We start from the raw sequence: 12,539 nt of genomic DNA on the forward strand, positions 1-12,539 counted from the left end.
AAAGGTCATACAAGCTTACTTCTTTATCTCCTGCAGTTGCTCTATCTAGGACTACCGCTAAATCGACATCTATTACTGTTATCTCTTCCTTAGCTACAGTTAATGAAACCGAGACGTCGACCACTTTCTTCGCTGACTCGACTGCTGTTTCTCTGAGAAAGTGACAGAGAAGGCCACTACTGAGAAATCTACTACTAAGGCGGAAGTGGAGACGCTTTCTGGCTCTATTACTGATATTCCCTTCAGGATCCGGGCCGGTGATGGATATTGAGCATGTTTTCATGAGGCTGAATGAGCGGGTCAGTGATAATGACACTTATCTAGCAGAATTGTATACAGTCTGATTTCTCACGACGTCTCTTTCATATACTGCTAATCCACCCATTTCTAGATGACGATTTACAATAATCTAGACTCTAAAAAATAGTCCAAGTCTCATAAGGGGCTGTATGTAATGAATTCTTCAAGCATATAAATAAAACCCATAATACAGGGTAAATAACATGCTCCACTCAGAGGCGATATACCAATCATAAGCTAGGTAAAAATGTAGGATCACCAATCTCCACTAGCTTATCCATTCCCTGTCACTATTGGCACTAACCTCTATAACTCGCCGACCTAAAGCAATAGTTTATTCTCTAGACCATCTTAAGATAATCTCAGTAGGACTTTTCAAGCTAAATATATAGCCATTATTGTTTATATTTAGTTCTTTCCCACTTCCATCATCTCCCTTTTCTCTCAATCAAGGTCCTTGCTATTGCCCTCGCAGTCATTACCCAAGACACGATGCGAGTTCTCTCTCTTCAGTTGTTGGCGATATGCCAGCTTGCCCATGCATCGCCATGCAAGCCTTCTTCTTCATCTGGTTCGGTCGCTTCAGCAACGGCTTCCACTGAATCCACGTCGATCCCCGTTGTCTCGTCCTTGACTATCGCCGATGAAACTGAGATGTCTACCACTTTCTTTACTGAATCAACTGCTGTGTCCGGGACTGAGACAGCGACTACTCAGACAGCGACTACTGAAACGGAAACGGAGACAGTCTCTGGCTCTACCACTGACATTGCCTCCGATTCAGCTACTTCCACCATCTTGATCACTACCTCAAGTGCTGAAACAACTACACTCGCTACAACCACTGCTGAGCCTACAACCACCACAGCTGCTGCCGCAGAACCTACCAACGTCCTCGCAAACCCTGGCTTCGATTCAGGCAGCATCGCCCCCTGGCACACCCTCGGAGGCCGTGGCACGCTCTCCATCACCGACGAAGATACCCACTCCGGCGATTTCTCTGGCCACTTCTATACAGATGGCTTCATCAGCCCTGTCGTCCTGGGTGTCGATCATCCCGTTGACCAATCCCTGATCAAGGCTGACACCGAGTACCATTATTCTATCTGGATCAAGACCGCTCAGGCTGTTAATTGCAACACGCGAAAGATTACTTGCGGAGCTGGGGGCGGCTATATCTCGAGCTCTGATTGGGCCGGGCCGTATAATGAATGGACGCAGTTTACTATGAGCTGCATTTGGAGTCAAATGTTTTTGGATATGGTGCCGAGTATTCAGATTCGAGCGGAGTGTCAGAATTTGGAGTTTTATGTTGATGATGCTGTTTTGATCGAGGCGAACTAGAGAAGGAGATTATCGGTATGCGTGGATGAAGAGTTAGAGCTCGCAGATATTGAGCCGTTGACTTCATCGTCCCTGCCTCTGTTAAATGTTTGATCCCTACCATCCGGGATGCGCATAGATGCTGGTATTATAGAAACGTGGTTGGCCTTTCAATTCTTGTCTATAGAATTTATCATTGAATCGCTTTTTATTTCTTCATTTGAGCCAAGTACGACTCGACATCAGACTCCCTCAATCGAGTAGCCTTACCGTTCACCTGCTCACCAATGTCAACTTGGTAAGCCCTCATCTTCTCAAGGTACTCAGGCACGAAAGTGCCCAAGATTCGGATGGCGAGAAGAGCGGCGTTGGTGGAGTTGTTGATGCCGACGGTTGCGGTAGGAACGCCTCGCTGTATCGAGTCAGTCTGTGCATGTTATTGCATGGGGTTATTACTTACAGGCATCTGGACAATGCTCAAAAGAGAGTCCATCCCGTCCAAGTGAGTGGCCTTAACAGGGACGCCGATGACGGGCAGAGGGGTGTAAGCTGAGACCATGCCTGGAAGATGGGCAGCTCCTCCTGCGGCGGCAATGATAACCTTGATGCCACGATCAGCAGCAGCTGTAGCGACATCACCCATCTTGACAGGTGTTCGGTGAGCAGACGTAATGTCAACCTCCCAAGGAACACCAAACTGAGTGAGAATATCAAGACCAGCCTTGAGGATAGGGAGATCAGAATCAGAACCCATGGTAACCAGAACCAGAGGATCCTTGGTAGCCTTTGCAACAGCCTGCTCAGGACGAAGACTCTTGCTCTTGGCCTGAATGCGCTCTTGTCGCATGTCAGCGGCTAACTTAACAAGAGGCTGAGCATACTCCTCGAGCTCCTTGATGCTAGCGGTCAATCCTGTGAGGGTGATGTGTCCGATCTTGCGGCCGGGCTTGGACTGCTTGCCGTAGAGATGGGGGTACACGCCAATGTTGCTGGCAAACATGGATTTGGCCTTTTGAACGAGGGGGATGTGGGATTCTGGTTCGGCGCCGCCGAGGATGTTGATCATGATGCTGGATCTGACGTGGGGTTCGAGCTTTTCGGGGAGGGGCTCGTCGAGGATAGATGTGAGTTGCGCCTTGTACTGTGACCTATCCATTTCTTAGTATGAGGTCAGTGGGGTAGTCATAGAGCCTTACATGTAGGGAACGGCCTCGATGGTGAGATGTCCAGAGTTGTGAGGTCGAGGCGCAATCTCATTGACAAGGATATCATTCTTCTCAGTCACAAACATTTCCACAGCAAAAACACCTCGTCCCCAAAGCTTCTCAACAACACTAACAGCGACCTCTTGAGCGCGCTTAGACACCTCATCTGGTGTGTCGCGAGGAGGCATGTAGACCCGCGAGCAGACGTTGTCCTCGTGAACAGTCTCGACACAAGGGTACGGCACCAGACGTTTTGTTCGGCCCTCAGTGTCCTCTGTGCGGATAACAATGACCGAGAGCTCACGCTGGAAAGGAACGTACCTCTCAGCGTAGCACTGCAGCTTTCCAAACTCGCTCACAGCAGTCTCGATATCCTCATCATTAGCGATCTTGATGTTTCCCCGCCCATCATACGAATCCTTTCGCGACTTGAGCATATAAGGAAATCCAAATTTGCTCGCAACATCCTTCAGCGCCTTGCGCATCTCCTCCGCGCCATTCGCCTGAATAGCGACCTGCTCAGCGATGGGAATACCCTGCTTGCCCAGATAATCCTTCTGCTCAAACTTATCCTGAATCAAGCGAAGCGTCTTCCACGAAGGATACACAACGACCTTTCCCTCAGTGGCCAACTCCTCCAGAACAGCAGTTTCGATATGCTCCGTCTCAACGCTGAGAACGCTGCAGCTGTTGGCGAGCTCTCTGATCTTCTGGGCGTCTTTGAAAGAGCCGTCGACGTGGTACTTGCTGCGGCTGACTTGCTTGGCGGGAGCGTCTTGGGCGTCGAGGATGGCGATTTCGACTTCGAGAGGGGATGCGGCTTCGCAGAGCATGCGACCGAGTTGGCCGCCGCCGAGAAGACCGAGCGCAGGTTTTCCGCTCATTTTTGGGTGTAGATATCTGAGATATGGGTGTTGGAGTGAGCGAGTGAATGAGTGGGTTTGTGCGATGACCTCAACGGAAAAAATTAGATCGGAGTTGGAGATGTGGGGCTCCGAGTCTGATATGGATGAGTCATCAGCCGTCTCTGTCAAACTCTACCAGAGAAATTTCGCAGATCAGATAAGATCATGAAAAGAGGACGCTTGAAAAGGGCCGATTTCCATGGCTCGTGCCATGTTTCTATTCCTTATAGTAGATGACCGTCGATGCTGAATGTTTTCGGCCCCGGCATATAGACCCCGGATGCCGTGTTGTTTCGGAATTAGAACGGGGCACGGCTCCGACCTGATAAGGTCGACCTCCGATATCGTCAACCCCGCTTATCGCAACCTCATGGCGGGGTACCTCAATGGACACTCGATCCCCATACAAGGTAAGATGATTTATTGCGACAGTGTTTTTCTGCATTTTTCTTTCTCTTCCTTTTGTCTATTATGCCTATGCGGAAATGTAGGGAAACGCATCTTCATTAAACTGTGAGCTGGCGGGTGGGCGAGCTGGAAGAGTCGTTTCGCGACGGCGGCGCTATAGTATAATTTCGTACCCTTGAAGTCTTGATGGTAACTGCGACTGCCGTGAGGGCCGCTCCCGGATTTGTCCGACTGTCGGTGGCCCGAAAGTGTTGATGTCGCACTCATGGCCGGTCCAGTTTCCTCCCCCTGGGTTGTATACCATTCTTCCGCAGCTGGATCAGCAGTTTGATCCTCCTAGACAACTTTCCAGGCTTCAAGATGTTCTAGGACAAACTCCATTCCCGTCATGACTTGCCAGAGTCGACCGTGACCCCCGCTTGTACCCCATCCCTGTGTTCTCATCGTCATATTGTAGACCGGCTCTAAAATATGAGTAACTTCCCTGAGGACCTTCCAGTCATCAGATGTCAGAATGTCAGCTGTATGAAGCTGTTGAGCTCAGACTACTGGACTAAGGCACGCTCAATCACCATATAAGTCGAGTACCATCTCGTAGCGTTGTTCTGTATGACTTCAATCTCTGCAGTTGATTCCTCTGTAAGCTTATATGTGTCTATCTCCTCCTGCTCCCTTGCATATGCTTTGAAAGCTTCGGTGCATTGCGGAGACGGTCGGATGAACTTAACGCTATTGTAAAGCTTCCTAACTAAACCCTTGGCTCGCCAGGGTTCGAGGTTTTCTTCAACCCGCTCTAACATATCATAGGCCTCAGACTGGAGTTTGAAAGAAGCTATATCATCGCCGTAGAGGAAGGTTTGGGCAACGAGATTTAGAATATGACCGAAACATCGCAGCCTTTGTGCCTCCGTGTCCGCTGCAGTTATCGAGGCATCGAGAGTTGTGTAGAGGTTTCGCAAGCAAATATCATTACTGGCCACATTATCGCAGATCGAAACCCCTAGCTTACTATCAACACACCAATCACGGACGACGTTTCCTATGGTGTAAGCGATGTTCTCACCGCATGAGATGCGATCTGCCTCTTGAAAGTCAGCAGCCGGCTTTGATATAAGTCTCTCCGATCGATAAAGCGACTGAAGATAAAAATAAAAGCTAACCTGTTCGGAGAGGTCTAGAGGTTGAAGCTTAGATATATCTAGGTAATAGCATTTTCGAGTTCCTCCTTGACAACCACTTTCTTTGAAATGAGTATGTCCTCTCGGTCTTTTTTGTTGCAGTTCGACCTCAGGGCATCTGAGCATAAAGATTAGAGTCCAGCTGATGGAGCAGCTCCTGAAGATAGGTACTATTAAAGGCAGTAAAGCGGAGATTTAAATCAATAATATAGCCAATAGAAAGCTCTCTAATCCGTGCTATTTTCGCTCGAGGGAGAAGGAGGGATGAAGAAGCCGGCTGTTCTATATATCCATTTCTCTAGAGGTCGAGAACTGAACGGTCACCGGATGAACCCGTTTTAAATGTCTCGGTGATCCTGTAAGCTCTAAAAGCCGTTAGTGATAACCCGGAAATGGCAAGTACCACGAACTTGAAAAGATGAGCTGATACCGAGAATATCGACTGGGTATTGAAAAATCGAGGCTGGCTGGGGTTCTATGGATGACGGCGGCCTATAAGGTTAAGCTTTAGGCTGCAAACACAGATAATGAATGACAACCTTCAAAACCGGTCAATCAGCCTGAATCCGTCCTGTAGCACCACTGTTTGTTGGGGAAGTGCCCCACTCTGAGGACCGAAAGATATAGATAATCCGACAGTTCTAGGATAGTCACTTTGCTTCATCAGGATATTAAAGACTCTGTATATGGGATTTAATTAAGTGGCTAAAAGGGGCTCTAGCTAAAGAGCAGTTAGAAGTAAATATAACACTATCGTTTTATAGGCATTCCTGTATATAAGCTTCTTATAACAGCTTTTCCATAACAGAATACCTCCATTAAGTTCTCCTAGGAAACACAGGAAGACTGGGACCCAACGCCGTTTGAATAAGCAATTAAGTTATTTCTGAGGTAAGTTGAGGGGCATTTAAGAAACCCGAAGTTGCAGTTGTCACATCTGAGGCGGTTGATATAAGCTGTTCCTAAGATGCCTGCAGACCAGCGGTGGTCGGTGTAAATCTGCGTATCCGAGTTGGAACATTCATGGCCAGTCGGAAACCAACCATTGTAACCATCGTTGAATACATTGTTGAGCGAAAGATTGGCCGGATCATTGCTTGTTACAGATGAGGGATTGGATTGCCCGTTACTGCCCCTGATGGTGATTGCTGCTGAGTAGGTATGCCCTCCGCTATCAATCCAGCAGTAGTCGATCATGCACCCGGATGAAGGCATAGGGAAACTGAAGCAAGAACCTCGTGGTGCCAAGGAACGCGCTTTCATTCCCTTTTCGTCATCGAGAAGCATATCGGGGTCGGCTTCAACGATGGGAACAGTAGTGGTGTCTTCGCCAGTTCCGAAGGTCACCATCTTGTGAACGTAGCCTGGAGGAAACTTTTGGTTGTCCTTTAAATCTTGAACCTCGCGAGGGGACAGACGAAGATCGGGGAGATAGATGTCATCTGGAAGGGGATCCGCGACAGGGTTTGCAGCAACAGAGATAGTCCAGGCCGCAAACAGCGCGACTAACGCACGCTTAAAGAACATATTGTTCTATGTATAAAGTGTATAAAGTGTGTCTAATAGACTAAATCGAAGTGAGGTATAGAGAGAAGAGTGTAAATAAAGTAGAAGGGAAAAGAAATAAGACATATAGCTAGCCTAGGGTTTTATAATGTAAATTAATAGCTTATTGTTTTAGATATGCGCTTATACCTATTTTAGAAAGTGCGTACTCTCGGCATCCGCAGAGCAGATACAGCTTCGTATTCAATACAAGCTTGCCTCTCACCGCTTCATTCTTCAATATAGTATACCTTTCTTGTAAGCTATTTATAACTATAACTCTCTGGATCCAGGACTATTAAATTAGACAGCGGATATCACGGAAGGTTAGTGAGGCGCGATCGTAATGAAACTTTATTAGTGGTAAAGCTTAACTGGAATACGAGCTCTTACAGTCAAAGCCCAAGGGGTTTGTTCGTTCGGCAGATGTCTAGATGTCTGAGAGTAAAAGATAAAACTTATAGTAAAACTTAAATATACTACCGCACCGAGCTTTGTAGGTACGTATAAGGTTGATTTTCCGAACTCGCAGACTGGGACTTGGGCGATTTCTATAGAATGGTATGTCTCGGGGCCTGTCGCGAAGGGGAGCACGGGCATCGAGGTAATCGGCCTGGTCTCCGCGATTCTCACAATCCTCGAGACTATTGGCAAGATTTCCGATGCCCTCAAAAATGCCAAAGACCTACCACCATCATTTCGTGAAGTGGCCAACAAGTTACCCATTGTTCGAGAGATCCTCCAAGCTGTCGAAAAGCACCTAAGCACATTGGCAGATAAAGCGACAGACGAGTCCATAAAGGCGGTTCTGAAGCATTGCAGAGAAAAGGCAGAGAAGTTGGAGAAACTGTTCAGGGCCGTTGATCCCTCTGAAGATACATCCAGCTTCAGGCGTTATGCCTTGCTGGTGCGGTCTCTTGGCAATTGACATCGTGTAGAGGTCTTGTCGCAAGGGATGATGGAAGATGTGAGAATCGTGGTACAGAACCATGCGGCCCAAGCAGCCACTGAGGCACAAGTTGCGAAGCTCTCCGAGGCCATTCGGGTCATGTCTAGCATGGAAACCCCAATCCCAGAGGAGGAAGCTATCAGCCAGACACATTATGGATCTGGAGACAATGTCGCTGAGGATAAGTACTCCGGTAATCATAACGAAAACAGCGGTTCCGGCACTGCCTACTTTGCCCCCAGTCACACAGTATGGTATGGCTTGGGGATTATAAATATACTTCTGTTTCGTGTTACTGATCCATCGCCATGTAGTCCACTCCGGACCGCCTAGAGAGCTGAGTCTCTCGGAGCTCCTCCTGAGATCGCTTTTCTTCAAAGAAATGAATGCTCGGCCTACAGAGATCAAGACTGAAGCCGCCGGTACATGCCATTGGATTTTCCAACACAAAACTTATCAGAAATGGGAGTCCTGCGACCGATCTCTGTTGTGAATTAAAGGGAAGCCTGGTTCTGGGAAGTCGACGCTGTTGCGATATGTTCTTGACAATACCATATCATCGAAAAGCCGGAAAGAGACGCCTCTGGTCCTTTCCTTCTTTTTCAATGGCCGTGGTACCGAACTCCAAAGAACGCCAGATGGCCTCTATCGCTCGCTCCTCTGCCAGTTACAAAGCAAGATTCCTGAGGCACTGGAGGCCATGGAAATTACATTCAGGCAAAGATACATTCCACCGGACACGTCTGACAAGCGTTGGGAGTGGAATACATCTGAGCTCCGCCACTACACCCGGACCGCAGTTTGGAGGACTTTGGAAACTCACCCTATAATATTATTCGTTGACGCTCTAGACGAAGGCGGTCAAAAGAGCGCGGAGGAATTGGCTGACGAGTTCAATTCTCTGCTTCACAGACCCTTATCGGACCGCCTAAAACATTTTCGGATCTGCTTTACCTGTCGTCACTATCCTATCCTCAACCTCAAGTGTTCACTTGAGATATGCATTGACACAGAGAACGCGAAAGACATATCCACCTTCGTTGAGAATAAACTGAGTTCATTCCAGGAACAGACAGGGTCTGAGATTGCTGACTATGTCTCGAAGCACGCCGAAGGCGTATTTCTATGGGCGAGTCTTGTTGTGACCAGGGTGTTGAGCCTCTATCAAGAGCAGATAGGTATCCCAAAGATCGAGTCTGAAGTCCGCCAGATCCCTCAAACCTTGGAGAAACTCTATAGTGAAATCATCGACGCAGTTGAGCTGGATTCCATCGACCTTATCGAAATCATTTGCTTTTCCGCAAGGCCTTTGACTCTGCTTGAGTTATATTCGGCTGTATCCCTAGCTCGCCAGGAGTTTGAATCGTTACTACAGTTCGAAAATGAGGAGGAATTTCGGTCCCACGCCGCGGCAATGGCATGGAGAACTACAACGCTCGGACGCGGACTTATCGAGTATAAACCCACTGAAGGAGTCGCTCAATTCATTCACCAGTCTGTAAAGGACTTTTTTGTTGAGAAGGGACTGGCATCTCTTCATCGAAGCATTGGTGCAGAACAAACAGCCATATCGGCACACAATCGGTTGGCTCAGATCTGTGTTTGCTACCTAGAAATGCTACACGCTCACCTGACAGCCAATGAAGATCAATGGGGAAAACACAAATGGGAGTCAAAATTCCCCTTTCTATCATATGCGAAACGCTTGTGGATATTTCATGCAAATCACATTCCGGAAAGTCTTCAGGAGTCATTCCGTTGGCCCTCGGATGCGTCTCTGGGCCGCTTGGGTCCAATACCTCTGAAATTTGGGCTTCGGGTCCCACATTCGTCAGATGACCCCGTAGAAACAAAAATGCTACACATAATATCACAGAATGGATGGATCGGAGCTTTGAGAGGTGTTCTAACGAGGGAAGTTGAAGTTTGCGTCAAAGTCGACTTGGAGGTAGTAGACTTTTGGGGCAACACACCGCTTACTATTGCAGCAAGATCTGGTCACGCGGCTATTGTGAGAAGTCTTCTGGACAATGGCGCCCTGCCAGACCAGAAAAATATACTGGGGGAGACGCCTCTTCATTATGCTGTGCAGTATGGTGATGAAAGTATCATAGAGCTATTTCTCGAAACTGGCACTTGGCGAGATAGGAAAGAGTTGGATACGTATGGTTACACACCACCTTCCTACATAGAGAATGGTAGTATCGCCAAGATCGAGCTTTCGCTCAATAGAGGCTCCGGAGATGACCATACCTACATGGTGGGGGGCAGGTATCGTGACCGGCCAATTTATTGGATAAAGTGGCTGGCGTTTAGTGCAGAGGCTTCGTATACAATTATGCTGGTAAGTGATGAACCGTGACTATTACTCAATAGGTAATTTAGTACTGATGTTCGTATCAATAGTATGTGAAGCTAGGAATTGTGTTGCTTGAGTTAGTAGAGGCTATCATCATTATGACGTTTAAGTCTATACCTTATCACGGCAGTAGGTATTTTGGATAGATTAGGATTAGGGGCTTGGACCAGTTTATTTATGTAACGAAAACATAGTCGGTCAAGAAGAGAATCGTATCCTAATAGAACCACGCTTAGACGGTTTGGGGGCCGCGAACATTTACGAAAACGAGAAAGCCTATAAAGAGATGAAGAAATCCGCTATCTTGTGCTGCTGACTTACAATGGGACGGCTGTTCGTATCCTAGTCAAGTATAGCGGTTGGCCATAAAACAAGGATAAAGATGGCGAGACACCTCTATCTCGAGCCGAGAAGAACGATAGAAATAAGGTTATACAGTAGATCAGATCAATTGTGAAGGGTGGTAACCCTAGATAGCGCAGGCAGCTAAATAAGACTCCATTCACACGTGATCCTTCGCGAAAGGACGGGCTAAGGGTAGATAGTGCTCGCAGGTTTTGCAAAAAGCCTGTTCATCGGGCCGTCGGCTCGATCGGTTCCTGAAACTGTAACGTTAAAACGAATATTATTCAAGCCCAGCTTCAGCTGTTATAAAATGTTATGCAAACTGCTACAAAACATGTTTCAGACAGATTTAGACCCATTCAATCTTAATTACCCACCAATACCTCATCCTTGTCAGGTGAAACCTGCCAATCAGGTTGAAACAACAGCGGGGAATCGTTTGTATGTCCGTCGATTCGCTCTTGAAATATTCATGCGTTGTGAGATCCTTGTTCATTTCCCGTGTTTAAATAGTAGAGGAATTACCTCGATTTTATCTGGAAACATAATTGCCCCCCAGTACATACAAGTCATTCAAAATGCGTGCTTCTCTTGACTCCACTCTTCTTATCCTCGCCAACATTTTGGCTATCAAGGCTCAGTCATGTCCTGACATTCACATTTTCGGCGCCCGCGAAACTTCAGTCTCGCCGGGGTTCGGCTCGGCTGGTCAATTGGTCGATATGATCAAAGCTGATCACCCTGGAGCGACCTCAGAGGCTATTGACTACCCTGCTTGTGGTGGCCAGGCTTCATGTGGCGGTGTTCAGTACGGCGACTCTGCAAAGCAGGGTACACAGGCTGTCACTACTGCTGTGAACGGCCTCAACCAGCGCTGCCCTCAGACAAAGATTGTCCTGGTTGGTTACTCTCAGGTAAGAGCCTTCACTTGATCAACTGATATTACTGGTAACTAATGGTAGTGGCAGGGCGGCCAAATCATGGACAACAACATCTGCGGTGGCCCCGACTCTGGAGCTGGTATCTCTGATTCATCCGTCCCTCTCTCTGCCAGTGCAGTCGAACAGGTCAAGGCTGTTATCATGCTCGGAGACCCTCGATTCGTCAGCGGCCTATCTTATGGAGTTGGCACCTGCACAGCCGGTGGCGTAAGTCATATCACGGGTCTTAATATGACACTGCTAACAGCATGCAGTTTGATGCTCGACCCGCAGGCTTCACCTGCCCCAACGCAGACAAGGTCCAGATCTACTGTGACTCTCAGGACCCCTTCTGCTGTAACGGAAACGACTCCAACCACCACCAGCAATACGTCAGCATTTATGGAAAGGAGGCTTTGGCATTTGTTAACAGCAAGTTATGAAAAGATTTAGAGGGTCAATAGCCAAGAATAAATACGATTTTAGTTTAAAGGTCCATCTACAAGGTTACTCTTTGCCTCAGTACGGATGAGTTCGACACTGTAACACAGTTGCGCGATGGTCCAACAGCCAGTCCAAGCAGAATTTGCATTTGTGATACTTAGTGGGACCCCAAAATTTTCGAAATCCCCGGATGGGTGAATTGTCAAGATGGCTTCTGTGTAGTAATGCCATTCCATGATCCTCATATTGTCCAGGAATGAAGGGAGGGGCAGCTTCAAAGCAGAGCAGTGACAGTGGCACCCTGACCATTAAGTCTTTTGGCTTTGTGAACAGAGAACAATCGCATGATGATTGTCTAACCTGGGGTGCCTGCCAGTGTCCGCCCACAACAAGTTCAAGTCGTACAGGCCGAACATAGCTTTAACTGACAGGTCTGGGAATGGCCAGTTATCCTCATAATCCTGTTACAGTTAGAGGTCCCTGGCCAGTGGCTAGAAAGCAATCCTTCTGCTTAGAAGTAGCATTTTTTTTATAGTTTTTTTTTATATAAGAATTTTTTTTACGTTAATAATAAAAGATTAAAATTTAAAATAGTTTTTTATACTTTTAATAGCTATTAATAAAGTTATTAATTAAATTATTATAAATATATATTATT

The 12,539-nt window shown here is 47.2% G+C and overlaps 5 protein-coding genes across 5 annotated transcripts; 3 read left to right on the forward strand and 2 right to left on the reverse strand.

Annotated features, from left to right (window-relative positions):
- Positions 1-792: 792 nt before the first annotated feature.
- Positions 793-1,644, forward strand: FTJAE_10934 (uncharacterized protein; the record flags this gene model as incomplete). Its single annotated transcript, XM_037343824.1, has 1 exon — positions 793-1,644. One exon carries the CDS (start codon positions 793-795, stop codon positions 1,642-1,644), a length of 852 nt encoding a protein of 283 aa, XP_037202027.1.
- Positions 1,645-1,831: 187 nt separating this feature from the next.
- Positions 1,832-3,712, reverse strand: FTJAE_10935 (phosphoribosylaminoimidazole carboxylase; the record flags this gene model as incomplete). Its single annotated transcript, XM_037343825.1, has 3 exons — positions 1,832-2,035; positions 2,084-2,771; positions 2,820-3,712. The coding sequence occupies 3 exons, from the start codon at positions 3,710-3,712 to the stop codon at positions 1,832-1,834; spliced, it is 1,785 nt and encodes a 594-aa protein (XP_037202028.1).
- A 974-nt stretch (positions 3,713-4,686) lies between these two features.
- Positions 4,687-6,846, reverse strand: FTJAE_10936 (secreted in xylem 2; the record flags this gene model as incomplete). The annotated part of the gene is made up of 2 exons (XM_037343826.1): positions 4,687-5,219; positions 6,363-6,846. The coding sequence occupies 2 exons, from the start codon at positions 6,844-6,846 to the stop codon at positions 4,687-4,689; spliced, it is 1,017 nt and encodes a 338-aa protein (XP_037202029.1).
- A 452-nt stretch (positions 6,847-7,298) lies between these two features.
- On the forward strand, positions 7,299-10,393 carry FTJAE_10937 (Pfs NB-ARC and ankyrin-domain protein; the record flags this gene model as incomplete). The annotated part of the gene is made up of 6 exons (XM_037343827.1): positions 7,299-7,308; positions 7,365-7,771; positions 7,850-8,067; positions 8,381-9,632; positions 9,690-10,157; positions 10,367-10,393. The coding sequence occupies 6 exons, from the start codon at positions 7,299-7,301 to the stop codon at positions 10,391-10,393; spliced, it is 2,382 nt and encodes a 793-aa protein (XP_037202030.1).
- A 702-nt stretch (positions 10,394-11,095) lies between these two features.
- Positions 11,096-11,880, forward strand: FTJAE_10938 (acetylxylan esterase precursor; the record flags this gene model as incomplete). Its single annotated transcript, XM_037343828.1, has 3 exons — positions 11,096-11,431; positions 11,486-11,665; positions 11,713-11,880. 3 exons carry the CDS (start codon positions 11,096-11,098, stop codon positions 11,878-11,880), a joined length of 684 nt encoding a protein of 227 aa, XP_037202031.1.
- Positions 11,881-12,539: the final 659 nt, after the last annotated feature.

The sequence above is a fragment of the Fusarium tjaetaba genome (genome assembly GCF_013396195.1).
Source record: "Fusarium tjaetaba strain NRRL 66243 chromosome Unknown NRRL66243_c0000262, whole genome shotgun sequence".
In the NCBI taxonomy this organism is placed as follows: Eukaryota; Fungi; Ascomycota; class Sordariomycetes; order Hypocreales; family Nectriaceae; genus Fusarium; species Fusarium tjaetaba.